This window comes from Anopheles funestus, chromosome 2RL (assembly GCF_943734845.2).
Source record: "Anopheles funestus chromosome 2RL, idAnoFuneDA-416_04, whole genome shotgun sequence".
Lineage (NCBI taxonomy): Eukaryota > Metazoa > Arthropoda > Insecta > Diptera > Culicidae > Anopheles > Anopheles funestus.
The window spans coordinates 20,246,080-20,260,459 of record NC_064598.1 but is presented as its reverse complement, the minus strand read 5'-3'; the positions used below and the strand labels follow the sequence as shown (position 1 = coordinate 20,260,459).

Sequence of the window (14,380 nt, the reverse complement as noted above, 5' to 3'; positions counted from 1 at the left end):
CCTTGTCAGCAATTTGTAATTGCTATTGATAGATAGATTATTAATTTACAAGATTATTGTTTTAGATTATTGTAAGATTATTGTATTTACAAGAGTTTGCAAAATGTAAATTTGTTCCGTAAATCCTTCTTTACAACGTCCCGAACAAATCAACCAAAAGAAACCTTGACCACTCGTACTGTCAGTTTTGACATTCCATCGGTTTGCTTACCACAGCTGAGTGGTGTATTGCGTAAATCTATTTACAAGACTCGCTTTCTTATCGTGTTGTATTTTACACAAATCCGCAATCAATCCGTAATTCTTCGCTCATCCGTAAGTGCAAACCGTTCAGCAACATGGTTGTGGGTGCGTTTCCGGCTGCCAAGCTTGGCGTTCTTGCCATGAAACAGATTTCCAAACCGATAGCAAATTTGCTGAAAGAGCGTGCCAAAAACAGTCCCTTCTTTCGCAAATATGTTTGCATGCCGCCGGCACAGTTCTACAACTGGATGGAGGTAAAGACGAAAATGTGGGCCCTAAACCTTGGCAAACCCACTACCGTGCCCGTCTTGAACGAAGCGATGGCCATCGACCTAGGCGCGAATTTGTTGGGCGAAATCATCATTTTCACGATAGGTGCCGGGTTACTTCTGTTGGAGTATCAAAGGTAAATTGCCGACACAACTTGCATAAGGTTGCATAAGGAAGTTTCGCAGTTCTGAACGTTTCTTTTTTTTCCCATCTTACTTCCAGGCAAGTCCGGAAAGAGGCCAACAAAGAGGAGATGATAATGCAGGAGAAACTCGAGCTGCAAGCAACTATAAACGAGCTAAACTTTCAAGTGCAACGTTTGGATACGCAGCTACGAGAAGTGGCCCGAGTTACGGCCGATCTTGGTAAGCGTGAGCTACAACCTTCCCAACCAAAAATATCTACTAAAAATGTCCATCATGCAATCTTTTCAGAATCAAAGTCATCCTGGAAGCCGAAAATATTGGATGAGCTCCCGTTCGGTAACAAGAAGAACAAAAGTGAACAGGCCCTTTATATTCCTGCCACGGTTGACCGGAAGGATTTAGCCGCTAACGCCAGTGGTAATAGAGGTGTCATTACCAACGCGTTGGAGATTATCGATAATGAAGTTTTTTATAGGGACAGCTCAGCGGACGATTCGGAAGACGAATACACCGACCAGCGCCGACCAGGCCTAGTCACGCGTAGTTTAAATTACCTCCTAGCACCCAACACTAGACCAGCGAAAGCGACCGAAAGACAAGGATAGAACCAGACGGCTCCAATGCATAATGGTGCACAGATATTGTTCATTTGTTAACCGCGCAATATTTTACTCCCCAATGTTTGGTTTCTACTGATCGACATTTATTTTTAATTTATACTACTTTAGACACAATTTGTCACAATTATGTAGCACCCAACACTAGCGCGGCAAAGGTGGCCTGTAGCATGTAAGACATGCTTAGCTGTATTATGTGCTTAACAGTAATACAATCAGCTTAAACCCAATTATGTCGGGAGCGATCTACGTTATTGCATTTTCCAGTGTTCATAGTACATCGCTCATTATATTATTATTTTTTTCTACGATCCAAGAATCTGTATTTATTAGATAGCGTCCATTCTCGTTACTGCTTCGTTTCGTTGTATCAAAATTAAATAGGCACAGCAAGCTTAAGGTTGTGGTTTCTAAAGTACCAGAAGAAGCAAATGATTGCATCCACTTAACAGCCTGGTAAAAGTTTAATACCAGTTGATTTGTGTCACAATTTTCCTATTATCGCATTGTCGAATAAGAACCAGCAAAACCAAGCTTGCGCCTATGTATGCAACACAAACCACAGATTTCCCGTAGCCAAAAGTGGTGCATGCTCGTCAACGTACAATGCTGTGATGATATCGTCACCGTGTAAATAATGAATCGCAAGAACGAAGACGCGAAGAATCAATAAATAAAAAATATAACTAAGAGTTGAAACGTACGCAACGACACACAGCTTTAACAAGCTGCTTTATTTATTAAACAAAAGTAATGGAAGCGTGCACGCTGTTTGAATAAGATGTACAGCGTTTGCTTGCTAAATCTAAACGAATACATTTATCGACGAATCGGAAAGAGAGAAAGAACCGCCTTAAATCTTACGGCTGTTACGGCTATTTACGACCGCAATCAATGCAGACCCGGGCTCGCACTTGCCACCAAAGATTTATGGGACAATTTTTGTTAAGCATTGCATTGCGACAACCTGTCTGTCTGTACCAAGGAACAAGCGTCGAATCGGGAACCTTAACCCTACATAGAGCGTTATGCATCTAACCTAACCGTTTCCTAGCCACTTTAGACGAATGAGACGGATTTGGCTGTTTCCTTTTCAAACGATTCGTCGGTGGTTTTGGGGTCGATGAACCGGGTTCGTTTTGTTCTCGATTAGTACTGGATTCTCCCGCTGCTGCTGTGTCCGCTGAGCTACTGCTCGTAGCTTCTTGCGAATCTTGGCTTACGCTTTCGTTAGTCTGAACATCTTCCTGTACCCGCGCATTCGCTGTCTCAGCTGTAGCGCTGTGTTCTGCTGTCTCGTTGTTAGGCTCCGTTTCTTGTATCCTTTCTGCAGGTTCTTCCACCGCATCGGTAGAATCAACCGACATGGTCCGCGAGCTGGCTGTGGATTCCGCGGACAATGTTCTTGAACTAGCCGATGATTCTGCAGCAGTAGAATTACGAGCCTGATCTTCATCGCGCAGCTTCACGAACCGTTTCTGCGCGGACTGAATCTGCTCTATCAACCGATGATGGAGTAGAATTTTGTCCAGACAGGCTTCACAGATCGTTTTCGGTAGTTCGTCCTCTTCGCTGATCTAATCGCATTATTTCAAAAGCGAGAAAAGGGGAGAATACACATCAGTTGACCGTAGCCCTTGCATTGGTGGAAAAATCCGAACAAATTTTTCGTTGTTCGTCTTACGCCACCTCGATTGGCAGATAGCTGTTGATTTTCTGCAGCAAGTTGTATCCGAGTCCGTCTGCGCCGTATATGAAAATCACCATACGATTCATCTTTGAGCACAGCCTACATATGAAACCAGTGCAGCATGCTTCCATTAAACTGCCCATGATAGCGATTTAAAACTCTTCAGCGCTTTCCAAACGAAGAAACACTTTTATCGACAAAGACTAGGCCTAATTATGGGGGACCTGGGAAGAATTTACGTTTACGCTTTTGTTTATTGTGAAAGTTGTCAACTTCGATCCCATTCATGGTTTGTGTACGATTCGTATAGATACGGGTATATACAGGAGCATTGTATAATAGAATACGGTGTATAGATATATTTTTTTGGTATAACATACAAATTTATTTTCAATTGAAATATTTTATTATTACAATGAACAACTCTTGAATATTTTTAAAAATTAAATGTTTTTTTTTCTTATTCACTCAACATTAATTTGGTATTATGCAGGATGAAATGAAACAACTGGAAGTATGATGAAGAAAAATTAATATTAGTAGATTATTATCTACCGCATTGAATGTCATTTTATTTTAGTGTAAATTGAAGTAATAGCTAGTTGATCTCCGGAGTAAATAGTAATAAAAAGTAGTAAATAAACAGTACGACCCAACGGTGATCGTCACATCTTTTTGGATACACCTCGTAGAACAGTATTTTTACAGTTTCGCACAGATGTATGTATGTGTGTAGGCAAAGAAATGACTAGCCGCCGTATAAACGTATCCCATGACACGTATTGATAATTGTCATCGCTAAACTGGGTTGAATTTCGGTGCACCGTAGCGCAGAAAGAGTGAAAATAGTGACGAAACTCTTAATTTACCGCAACCGTAGTGCAAGAAACGGCTTCACGTTACTATCATCCGTGTTTTCCGTGGTCTCTGCGCTATCCTGTCTGTCGTTTGCATAAGCTACGCTCGGGAAAAGTTGCTGCTTTAGCTCGGTTCACAAAAAACTGCGGCGATGGCGTCGGGGTCCGAGGGAATGTCGTGTTACACGATAATAAATCCACCCGAAATTGAGCTTTACAATGAGATGCAAATCAAACAGGATCTCGGTAAGTGGTGCACGTTTTACACGGGTTAATAAGCAAACTAATGAATACACCCTTTGGCCACTTGCAGAGAAGGGTGAAGTGAACGTTAAGATCGAAACGATGAAGAAAGTCATCCAGCTAATGTTGCAGGGCGAGCGGTTGCCGAACTTGCTGATGACGATCATCCGATTCGTGTTGCCGCTGCAAAATCACACTCTCAAGAAGCTGCTGCTAATTTACTGGGAGATAGTGCCGAAAACATCGGCCGATGGGAAGCTGCTGCAGGAGATGATACTCGTCTGCGATGCCTACCGGAAGGATCTGCAGCACCCGAACGAGTTTTTGCGCGGTGCTACATTGCGCTTTTTGTGCAAGCTCAAGGAACCGGAGCTGCTCGAACCGCTAATGCCAACCATTCGCAGCAGTCTCGAGCACCGCCACTCGTACGTGCGGCGTAACGCGGTGCTGGCCATCTTTACCATCTACAAAAACTTCGACTGGCTGGTGCCCGATGGGCCGGAGCTGATTGCAAACTTTCTCGACACACAGCAGGACATGTCGTGCAAGCGTAACGCGTTCCTCATGCTGCTGCACGCGGACCAGGAGCGTGCGCTGAACTATTTGGCCTCCTGCTTGGATCAGGTCAGCAGCTTCGGTGACATATTGCAGCTGGTCATTGTCGAGCTGATCTACAAGGTGTGTCATGCTAATCCAGCCGAACGATCGCGCTTCATTCGCTGCATCTACAATCTATTGAATTCTTCCTCGAACGCAGTGCGTTATGAGGCAGCGGGTACGCTGGTGACGCTTTCCACTGCACCGACCGCCATTAAGGCGGCCGTCAGCTGCTACATCGATCTGATCGTGAAAGAGAGCGACAACAACGTGAAGCTGATCGTGCTGGATCGGTTGATTGCGTTAAAGGAGAACGAAAACATCGAACGCATCATGCAGGAGCTCGTGATGGACGTGCTGCGGGTGCTTAGTGCCACCGATATCGAGGTACGCCGGAAGACGCTTGCGCTAGCGATGGATCTGGTGTCGTCGCGTAACATCGAGGAGATGGTGCTGGTGCTGAAGAAGGAAGTCTCCAAAACGCACAACATCGAGCATGAAGATACGGGCAAGTATCGGCAGTTGCTCGTACGTACGCTCCACACTTGTTGCATCAAGTTTCCGGACGTGGCAGCGGCCGTCATTCCCGTGCTGGTGGAATTTCTATCCGACACGAACGAACTTGCCGCTGGCGATGTGTTGGTATTCGTGCGGGAAGCGATTCAAAAGTTTTCCCACCTGCAGCCGCTGGTCATCGAGAAGCTGCTGGAAGCGTTTCCGGCCATCAAGTCGGCCAAAATCCACCGTACTACGCTGTGGATTTTGGGCGAGTATGCCAACACGCAGAAGGACATTATGGAGGTGATCGGGGTGGTCAACCGTGCACTGGGTGAGGTACCGATCGTTGAAGCGGAACAAAGCCGCCTTGCCGGTAACGATGCAACCGAAGAAGAGCAAAAAACAACCGAAACGGTAAACAGCACGAATAAAGTTACATCGGACGGCACGTACGCTACCCAGAGCGCCTTCAGCGTTGCACCGTAAGTATGCGGAAGTGATTCCGATCGAAGGGTAGGCGAAAGTTCCTGACAAATTTGTTTACTATTACAGGGTTGCCAAAAAGGTGGAACGACCACCGTTACGACAGTACATGATGGATGGTGACTTCTTCGTTGCGGCCACCCTTTGCTCGACGCTCACAAAGCTGGCCTTAAAGTTCATCCAGCTGGAGTCGAACGAAAAGAAGCAGAACCGTCTGTGCACCTGCGCCATGCTAATCATGAGCTCCATCCTTCACCTTGGCAAGTCCGGCTTGCCGACGAAAGCAATCACGAACGATGACACCGATCGGATTTATCTGTGTCTCAAGACGCTCACAATGCGGACGCCCGAAATCGTCGAAATCTTTACGCAAAGTTGCCGCAACGCCCTGGCTAACATGCTGAACGCTCAGAGCGACGAAAAGGCACAGGAAAAGAAGGACAAGCAGCAGAAGAACGCGGCCAAAATACAGCCGGACGATCCGATCGCTTTCACGCAGCTGGCGAACGGTAAGCATGATCAGCTCGGTGAGAATGTGTTCGAGCTGAGCTTGAATCAGGCACTGGCGGGCACCAAGAGTACCGCTCTGACGGACGTCGCTTCACCGAACAGCAAGCTCAACAAGGTGACGCAGCTGACCGGATTCTCCGATCCGGTTTATGCGGAAGCGTACGTACACGTGAACCAGTACGACATCGTACTGGACGTGCTGATTGTAAATCAAACTAGCGACACGCTGCAAAACTGTACGCTCGAGCTGGCCACCGTTGGTGATCTGAAGTTGGTCGAAAAACCACACCCGGTAGTGCTTGCTCCGCATGATTTCTGCAACATTAAGGCGAACGTGAAGGTATCTTCCACGGAAAATGGCATCATTTTTGGCAACATTGGTAAGTGTGTGTGTGACAATCCGGGACTGTAATTGATGAAACCCTCTATTGCTTTCAGTGTATGACACAACGTTCTCATCGAATGTGGTCGTGCTGAACACGATTCAAATCGACATCATGGATTACATCCTGCCTGCGTCCTGCACCGATACCGAATTCCGCACGATGTGGGTTGAGTTTGAGTGGGAAAACAAAGTGTCGGTCAACACGACGCTCACCGATTTGCATGACTACCTACGGCTGCTGCTCAAGTCAACCAACATGAAGTGCCTCACGCCGGAGAAGGCACTTTCGGGCCAGTGTGGTTTTATGGCGGCGAACATGTACGCGAGGTAAGCATGGGCGGCGTAATGAAATCCTCTTAGCAGGAAGATGCCAATTAGGTTACACTTAAATTCACTTTTTACATTCCAAAGGTCGATTTTCGGCGAGGATGCTTTGGCAAACTTAAGCATCGAGAAGCCCTTAGATCGACCGGATGCTCCGGTGACCGGACACATAAGAATACGCGCCAAGAGCCAGGTAAAATAATAAATATTTGGCAAAAAAATAAAATTAAACAAATGCCACTAATCTGCTCGCTCTTTCTCATCTGCAGGGTATGGCTCTAAGCTTGGGCGATAAAATTAACCACACGCAAAAGTGTTTGCAGGAGAAATTGATTGCCGCTTAAATACACTCCACCGCCAGAGCGCTCTTAGTTTTTTTTGTGAGACATTCTAGTATTCTTGCCCCATGCGCCTGCACAGGGAGATAAGTCCCACAAGCAGCCAATCCGAGTCCAATTGCAATCCACACTGAAAAAAAAGTGCGATACGTTCGAAAAATTTCAATTATAACCAAACTCACAATACACACGTGCATAGTTTGCAAGGGTTTGCTTGGTTGAGTTCTGCACTCCTTTTCTTTTATTAGACACCAGGAGCTGCATTTGTTTTGCCACTGCGTGCGTGTGGGGCAAGACCATGGGGTATCGAGTCTCCATTCCTATATTTTATCTTTATTTTTTTTTAAATAGTAACAGTTATCTACTCGTGCACCTACTCATAGCGGAACGGGGTGTTCCGGTATGAATTCTATCGCAAAATAAATAAGAAAATCTGTTTATCCATTCACGCGAGCGAAGGTGTTGCTTTCTGTATCGGTGAGAATAGAAGTAAAATGAGAAAATTTTATTTAATGTTTTTTTTTTTTGTATTTTATTTTATCAAACGCACATGTTCCACAAAACACGTGTGTCATAATCGATACGTCCATTTGAAGTTAGTACCATTTCGGTAACCATGGTGATATCGAATAACACAAAAAAGCAAGCGTTTATGTTTATCATTCAGAGCAAGAAGACAAATGACAAAACAAAAACCTACAATGAAGACGAATGGACAGTTCACATCGAAAGGGACCGATTACGCAGGTGAATATTATCATATCGGAGCTTCCGGCAGTTAGCGAGATTAACGTTGTGGTTTCGTGTTTTTTTTTATCAGAGGAAGAAGTAATATCTCACCTGTGGGTACAGCTGCTTATTCACATCAATGTTTACTTTTACGGCATTTGGCTGGTTGTGACAATAATATTTCTCAACCACGAAGCAAGTATAGCATTCGAGAAATTGGTTAAGAATCACGTTAATTTTCGATTATTCTACTCTCCCCGTACAGTTCGCCACCGTAAGCGATATAGAGAAAATACTTTCCATCCTTTCACTTGTTGTTGCAATACCACTGGAAGTCATCCGACTCTACCTTGGCCACACTGGAAATCTGATGAGTGCTGTACAATCATATTTTGCGTGCTTCTGGAAACATTACCCATATTAATGCAATTTCCTGCCTTTTTAGATACCCAGTTTTGCCGGATTTCTTATATTATCGTTGCTGATTCAGTTGCCCCTACAAATTTATCTGTTGCTGGCTACGCATACCATTAACCATACAGTCGCAACGGTGGTACAGTCCATCACGATCCTGCTGCTCGTGCTGCAGATCATCGTTGGCATACCGGCCATGCGAAAACTGTCCGCATTTCGTAGAAAACAATTTCAAATACAACGCTGGCAATACATGAACAGGAAAACCGAGGCAAAAGAGGTGAGGTGAAGAAGCAGAAAACGTTTTTTGTTCGTAGAACGCATTATATTCGATTTCGGAACGCATAAAGACACATTACATTAGGATTTTTTTTATACAAATAATGTATTCTTACCGAACTCAATTAATTTACTATGCTTTGTAGTCTCTATGTAAGTCATGTTGGGTGTAGAAATCATTAAGATGCTTTAGATTGGCACGAAAAGGTACCAAAAATTCCTCTAACGCCTTTAAATTATCCATATTGGAGTCCGAAGTGCCGAGAAGTGATGATCGCGATGGTAAATATAATTGTAGTAACTGAAATGACAATAATAATCGAATATGAAATATGTTTCGTATAAATACTCGCATCAAAGACATAACATTGAGCTCGAATGCGATGACTGGGCCTTGGAAGGCACACGTTTAATATGGCTTCAGTTTAATCACCCCGTTTCTTTTTTTTTTACTCGAAACCTAATCCCTTTCCGTTTTTTTTTTGCTTTTTAACGGCTCTTGGGTGTATTCTGTTTCTGCTCTTGATATAGTCGACCGATCTGTAAATAATGGTAAAATCTTACCTGATATGCTTTCTGTGCCAAAAACCCATGATACGGCAGCAAACATTCTTCGTACGCCTTTTTAAGGTGCGACTTCACCTGTTCGCTGCGCGTCTCGTCCTCGAGCAGATTGCGAAAGAATTGTTCCATCATTTCAAAAGCTCTGCAATATGCGACAACATAAAAACCGCGATAAAAGAGATATTTTTTTAAAGAACCAAATAATCGTCAGTTTGTACGCACCTTTTCAGCCACATTAAACCATCCGTCACAATGTCAAACGGATTATCGTTACCATCCTTGTCCTTAAGAATTAAATCCTCCAGGTACTTGAACAGTGTTTCGTTCTGTTTGTATTTGGCCGTTATTTTCTATTTCGATAAAGAGAAATATTTACACTTATTTAAACATAATTCTAAAAACACAACTTTCTCCATCGTACCTGCACATTTTGCCGCATATCTCGAACGATGGGAGAGAACAGCTTTCCGAAACATGCTGCGGGTTGATAACATATCGTAAGACATTGTGTATCGTTCCTTAACAATCACCTTACCTACCGATAGCATCGATGATTTGATTGGACGATTCGAGAAAATGTTCGGTTTCAATTTTAAAATTGTTATTCTCATCGATCACCGGGAATGGTTTCAGCTGGCGAAATAGAATCTTCGCTTCACAGACGGCGGTACCCGGTGGTGTGCTGGTCGTTTCTACGTTTTCTTCACTCATCGCACACACGTACAGTGGCAGTCGCTTCTTGCAAGTAACAAATCGAACTGTGGCTAGTTCGTTTTTACCGGTATTAAAAGAGACCCTTCCAAGCCAAAACTGGTAACTGGTTTTACCGTCTCACTCGCGACGATCCGTCGTGTTGCGATGGCTGGTCGTATATGACTGGGCATGGTAGGTTTTAATCTTATCTACGCGTAGCATTTCTAATGTTTTTATCACCGTACATCAGTCGGTCAGGAGAGACGAAAGCTTATCGTTATCGCTACGTCCACACCTTCACTACACACACCCAGCCCGGAACCTGTCATACGTGAGTAATGTGTGGTAAGAAGGATGGATGGTGTGAGTTCTGGGTTAGCTTCAGTAACGGAGACCCATCGGATGGCGGAGAATCGATATCTGGGCGGGAAAAGACGTGTGAGATACGTTAATCCATATAATTTCGGTACGATTGATGACGGTCAGAAAGGAAGGAGTAAACAAACGGAACTGCCAGCAGCAGCAGCTTACAGTTTAATAAATGTAAAGCACTAATTTGAAATTACTTCTCTTATCAGCAAATCTTGCCAATGCTACCTGCAATCCGGGAGCAATTTACAGTCATCATTATAATATAGCGTTATTTAGAACCATTACTTCAATTGTTTTCCCCATTACTATAGCATGAATAGATTGCTAGTGTTTCCTATATGGATTGTATGTATTATGTTTTATTTAATCACATTTTTGTCCTGAGCTAATACTGCTAAGATTTTCTTTGAGAATATTACCATCAGTATCCATTACAAACAACATAAGGTGCTGAAGGTTCGGTAGCTTTGGAAGCGTAAATGTGCTTGCCTGTGACTGTCCCTCTGGAAAGGTCCAACATTTATGCATCATACCATTCTCTGGCGAGCGTAATTCCGCCAGAACGATTTTCGAACCACCGTTGCATGTGACCGTTCTGGTGATGTTATCGAAATGCAGCATTCCGCTTAAACTCTTTGCCCGATTGAACCACCGATGGTAGCTAAGCGTCATTGCGCTAATGGGCGCAAAAAAGACACTATCGTTTTGCTTCGCATCTAACCGTTGCCGTAACACGTCACCTGGACGCTTGAGCTGGGTAAGCCTACCAGCCAGACCGTGTGGTTTGGTGTCGATGATACGTTTTGGTCCATTCGCACTATGGCGACCGTACAGGCCAACAAACACATTATCAATAGCATCAAATCCATCGCCCATGATGGAACTATCGGGTGTATGACCAAGATCGAATGTATGACCCATTTCATGGCAAACGGAACCGAGTGTTGTGGCAAAACAGCCGCCATACCTAAAACGAAACAGTGTTATCGTTTTTCGTTTACTAAAATAAGACACGTTTGTAGCAAGCGTTATTACGTGCGTCTGTAGTTACTGTCATCCAACAGCTTGCCACAGTCAACCGGTTGCTGGCTGGTGAATGCAGCACAAACTGCCTCCAGCGATGATGGCCACGTGTAGAGACAACCCGTGCCAAAAAGAGCCAATCCACCACCACCGAGTGCAGCATGGCCGGTAGTTTTCGTCCGGATGTTCTCATACGAGTAATCCCCATCGGAGATGCCTTCGAAGTGTGTGCTGCTGAGAAATCCGACAACCTTTACACGCTGCATGTCGTAGCATTTGGTTTGCACGAGCTCCGTAGCAAACTGATCCCAAAGTTCACCCTCCGTCATGGTGGTCGATCGTTCCCATTCCAGTGCAGAGTGGAACGGTTTGCAGGAAGATTCGAATGTAAATGTTTTTCGACCAAAACCATGTTCATGTAGCTTTTCGGCATACAAACACTGCAACAGTTCGATGGCTAGCGTTATTTTCCTACAAGCATGATCACTATCATTATGGTAATCCTGTTCATGCGACTGATATCGCCCGTTGTGTCCTTTGCAGATGATGTACAGTGGCACCACCGTAAAATGAGTGTCCGAAGCGGTGTACGTTAAGCTAATGGTTATTTTCGTATTACAATACAGCACCTTGTACACGTTTTCACCATCCACTAATCTTAGTAAAACACGAAATTTTTGACGAATTTCTTGCTTGCCCGTAACATTACCTTCGTCTTTCTTCTCTACGGCGAACGAGAATGGAACTGGTTGATTATTGTTGGCAACTATATGCAGCTTTCCATTGCAGCTTGGATTTGTGAGTTCGCCTTTGAGCAAAATGATGGAATAGTGAAATATTTCTCCTTGTTTTACATTGTTTAATTGGACTTTATGATCTAAATTGCACATTTCATTGTTGTGCAAGTGCACCGGCACGTTTATTGTTTACAACGAAACTGGAATTACGTCATCAATCAAACAGCTGATGGATTTGTGCAAGGTTGTTAGATGAAGGTATGCTTTGAATATTGTTTCCGATTCTTTCTCTATTTAATATTACACTTTGGCCTTTTACGTTTCTATATAAATAAGGAAAATTTCCCTAAATTATTTTTCTCCATAAAACAATCCCCTAAATCGGTCATTTAAATTATTTAAAGTAAATTCTCTACACATTTTTACACCATTCCCCAAGATCGATACGATGATGTGCGTCAAAACTGTCTTCGTCACAAAAAGGCCTTTTGTTTTGAACTTGCTCCGTAAAAATAACACAAGCTAAAAAAAACAGCACACAGCTTCAGTAAATATAACTCCCGCAAGGAAAACGATTCACCAAAGACACCAGGCCACTAAATGATGAAAGGTTTAACATACGGATAATTTTATAATTCGACGATTTGCGTAAACTTGCCACGATGAATTTGGGTCGATCGATACGTATCAATAAGTGCGGGGTCGTGATATTGGGCCTGCTGTTTATGTGCATTTTGTACTACCTTTGGAACAGCAATGGGTCGAATGGTGCAAGCTACGCGTTCAGCAAAAATCCGAACGAAATCAATCTGCGCAAACTGCTGATCGGTTCAATACAGGCCGCCCAGCACGGAGGGTTCGAGGTGGTGGCTGTTTCGAAAACGCGCGATCTGCACGAGCAAAGTAAAGGCAAAACTAAGGAAGGCGCAAACAATCCGGTCACTGATGCGGACTATCGGTCAAACTGTGTGATGAAAAATGGATTGTTACGAATATTTCCCAAGCTGAAGGTGATCTCCGAGGAAGACGATAGGCAGGAACAATGCGCTGAGGTACAGTTGTTCGATCTTGATCCGACCGTGCTGCCGGAGAGTGTTACAGTGCCGGACGAACGTGTCAACATAGACGACGTGGATGTGTGGATAGATCCACTAGATGCCACGCAGGAGTATACCGGTAAGCTGAATGCTTTGTACAGCAAAATCGAACGTTGATCGACAAAACTTTTATCGTGCTTTTAGAACGACTGCATGAGTACGTCACCACAATGGTATGCGTTGCGGTAAAGGGAGTTCCTACCATCGGCATCATACATAATCCCTTCACGATGAAAACAACCTGGGCATGGCGCGACAGAGCACTATCAGAATCGTTGGCAAATCTGAAGCACGATCCTGACGTAAAGCATCCAACCATTATCGTGTCCCGATCTCATGCCGGTGCTGTAAAGGAACAATCGAAGCAAATTTTTGGTGAAAACGCACAAGTCATTTCCGCCGGTGGAGCCGGTAAGTAGCGATCGTTCGGTATGATTGCGCCACAAACACAAAATTCTCACAAAACCCTTTTTTTGTTGTTTAGGCTTCAAAGTGCTCCAGGTGATACAAAACAACGCCACAGCCTACCTGCACACGACGCACATAAAAAAGTGGGACATTTGTGCCGGCGATGCCATACTGGGTGCGATTGGTGGCAGAATGAGCGATTTGCACAATGAAAATATAGTTTACCATCGGGATACACCTGCGCTCAACCCGAACGGATTATTGGCCGCCGCTCTTTCGGCAACGCATGAAGCGTACATTAAACGAATAGTGGAAAGCAAACACTTTGTACGGTAGGTATACAATCTGACTCGGTAAGCATCCGCTAACATATCCCCATGCGTGATGCGTGGGATGGAAAGTGTGTAGCGCTAAAATGCAGAAATGTAATTGTTTTCATTCCAACTTTCAATTCTGCACACCACATCACTTAAGCGTTGTAATTGTTCACACTTAGAACACGCCGCACCGGCGGCGGTAAAAAATAGTTTGCTTGTTTAAGTATTTGATCTCAACACAATCGAATACGTCGACCACAGGACAAGTGCGTTAGTTGACCAATGCGGGATGCACAAGGAAGGTTTTGTTAACTATGATTTTTAGAAAGAAAAAAGAAAGAGTTGCTAATTCTCTTTGTTACTACTACATACTATGAAATAAAGGCATCCGTAGCATACTATTTGATATAGATAAAAAAAAATGTTTGTTAGTTTTCGTTAAACGATGACGAAATTGAAAGCTCGCTGTATGACAAATTGCGTTACGCTACGTAACGCGTTATGGCAGTGTTTCTCAACCTTCACGAGTTGCAAAACTTTAATCAC

General features: G+C 43.9%; 7 protein-coding genes across 9 annotated transcripts; 4 read left to right on the top strand and 3 right to left on the bottom strand.

Annotated features, from left to right (window-relative positions):
- The first annotated feature begins 189 nt into the window (after positions 1–189).
- On the top strand, positions 190–1,979 carry LOC125763112 (putative OPA3-like protein CG13603). Of its 2 annotated transcripts, XM_049425948.1 has the most exons (4): positions 190–649; positions 736–878; positions 948–1,076; positions 1,135–1,979. In XM_049425948.1, exons 1-4 carry the CDS (start codon positions 339–341, stop codon positions 1,191–1,193), a joined length of 642 nt encoding a protein of 213 aa, XP_049281905.1. In that variant the 5' UTR covers positions 190–338; the 3' UTR covers positions 1,194–1,979. The 2 variants fall into 2 exon arrangements, with proteins under 2 accessions (XP_049281905.1, XP_049281902.1); XM_049425945.1 differs by having other exon boundaries at positions 194–649; positions 948–1,979.
- LOC125763120 (uncharacterized) lies at positions 1,970–3,290 on the bottom strand. The gene is made up of 2 exons (XM_049425956.1): positions 2,966–3,290; positions 1,970–2,853 (listed from the first exon to the last, which is right to left on the bottom strand). Exons 1-2 carry the CDS (start codon positions 3,107–3,109, stop codon positions 2,311–2,313), a joined length of 687 nt encoding a protein of 228 aa, XP_049281913.1. The 5' UTR covers positions 3,110–3,290; the 3' UTR covers positions 1,970–2,310.
- Positions 3,291–3,713: 423 nt separating this feature from the next.
- LOC125763047 (coatomer subunit beta) lies at positions 3,714–7,654 on the top strand. The gene is made up of 6 exons (XM_049425799.1): positions 3,714–4,069; positions 4,137–5,643; positions 5,714–6,534; positions 6,593–6,866; positions 6,951–7,056; positions 7,133–7,654. Exons 1-6 carry the CDS (start codon positions 3,976–3,978, stop codon positions 7,205–7,207), a joined length of 2,877 nt encoding a protein of 958 aa, XP_049281756.1. The 5' UTR covers positions 3,714–3,975; the 3' UTR covers positions 7,208–7,654.
- A 96-nt stretch (positions 7,655–7,750) lies between these two features.
- Positions 7,751–8,717, top strand: LOC125763125 (transmembrane protein 17-like). 2 transcript variants are annotated; one of them, XM_049425964.1, is made up of 4 exons: positions 7,751–7,948; positions 8,022–8,125; positions 8,196–8,309; positions 8,376–8,717. In XM_049425964.1, exons 1-4 carry the CDS (start codon positions 7,882–7,884, stop codon positions 8,631–8,633), a joined length of 543 nt encoding a protein of 180 aa, XP_049281921.1. In that variant the 5' UTR covers positions 7,751–7,881; the 3' UTR covers positions 8,634–8,717. The 2 variants fall into 2 exon arrangements, with proteins under 2 accessions (XP_049281921.1, XP_049281920.1); XM_049425963.1 differs by having other exon boundaries at positions 7,751–8,125.
- Positions 8,718–8,756: 39 nt separating this feature from the next.
- LOC125763121 (uncharacterized) lies at positions 8,757–12,089 on the bottom strand. The gene is made up of 6 exons (XM_049425957.1): positions 11,985–12,089; positions 9,727–10,300; positions 9,609–9,664; positions 9,410–9,537; positions 9,188–9,329; positions 8,757–8,924 (listed from the first exon to the last, which is right to left on the bottom strand). Exons 2-6 carry the CDS (start codon positions 9,896–9,898, stop codon positions 8,757–8,759), a joined length of 666 nt encoding a protein of 221 aa, XP_049281914.1. The 5' UTR covers positions 9,899–10,300; positions 11,985–12,089.
- On the bottom strand, positions 10,307–12,255 carry LOC125763080 (uncharacterized). The gene is made up of 2 exons (XM_049425879.1): positions 11,288–12,255; positions 10,307–11,219 (listed from the first exon to the last, which is right to left on the bottom strand). The coding sequence occupies exons 1-2, from the start codon at positions 12,163–12,165 to the stop codon at positions 10,616–10,618; spliced, it is 1,482 nt and encodes a 493-aa protein (XP_049281836.1). The 5' UTR covers positions 12,166–12,255; the 3' UTR covers positions 10,307–10,615.
- A 250-nt stretch (positions 12,256–12,505) lies between these two features.
- LOC125763099 (putative inositol monophosphatase 3) lies at positions 12,506–14,377 on the top strand. The gene is made up of 3 exons (XM_049425924.1): positions 12,506–13,188; positions 13,254–13,520; positions 13,594–14,377. Exons 1-3 carry the CDS (start codon positions 12,675–12,677, stop codon positions 13,851–13,853), a joined length of 1,041 nt encoding a protein of 346 aa, XP_049281881.1. The 5' UTR covers positions 12,506–12,674; the 3' UTR covers positions 13,854–14,377.
- The last annotated feature ends 3 nt before the right edge of the window (positions 14,378–14,380 follow it).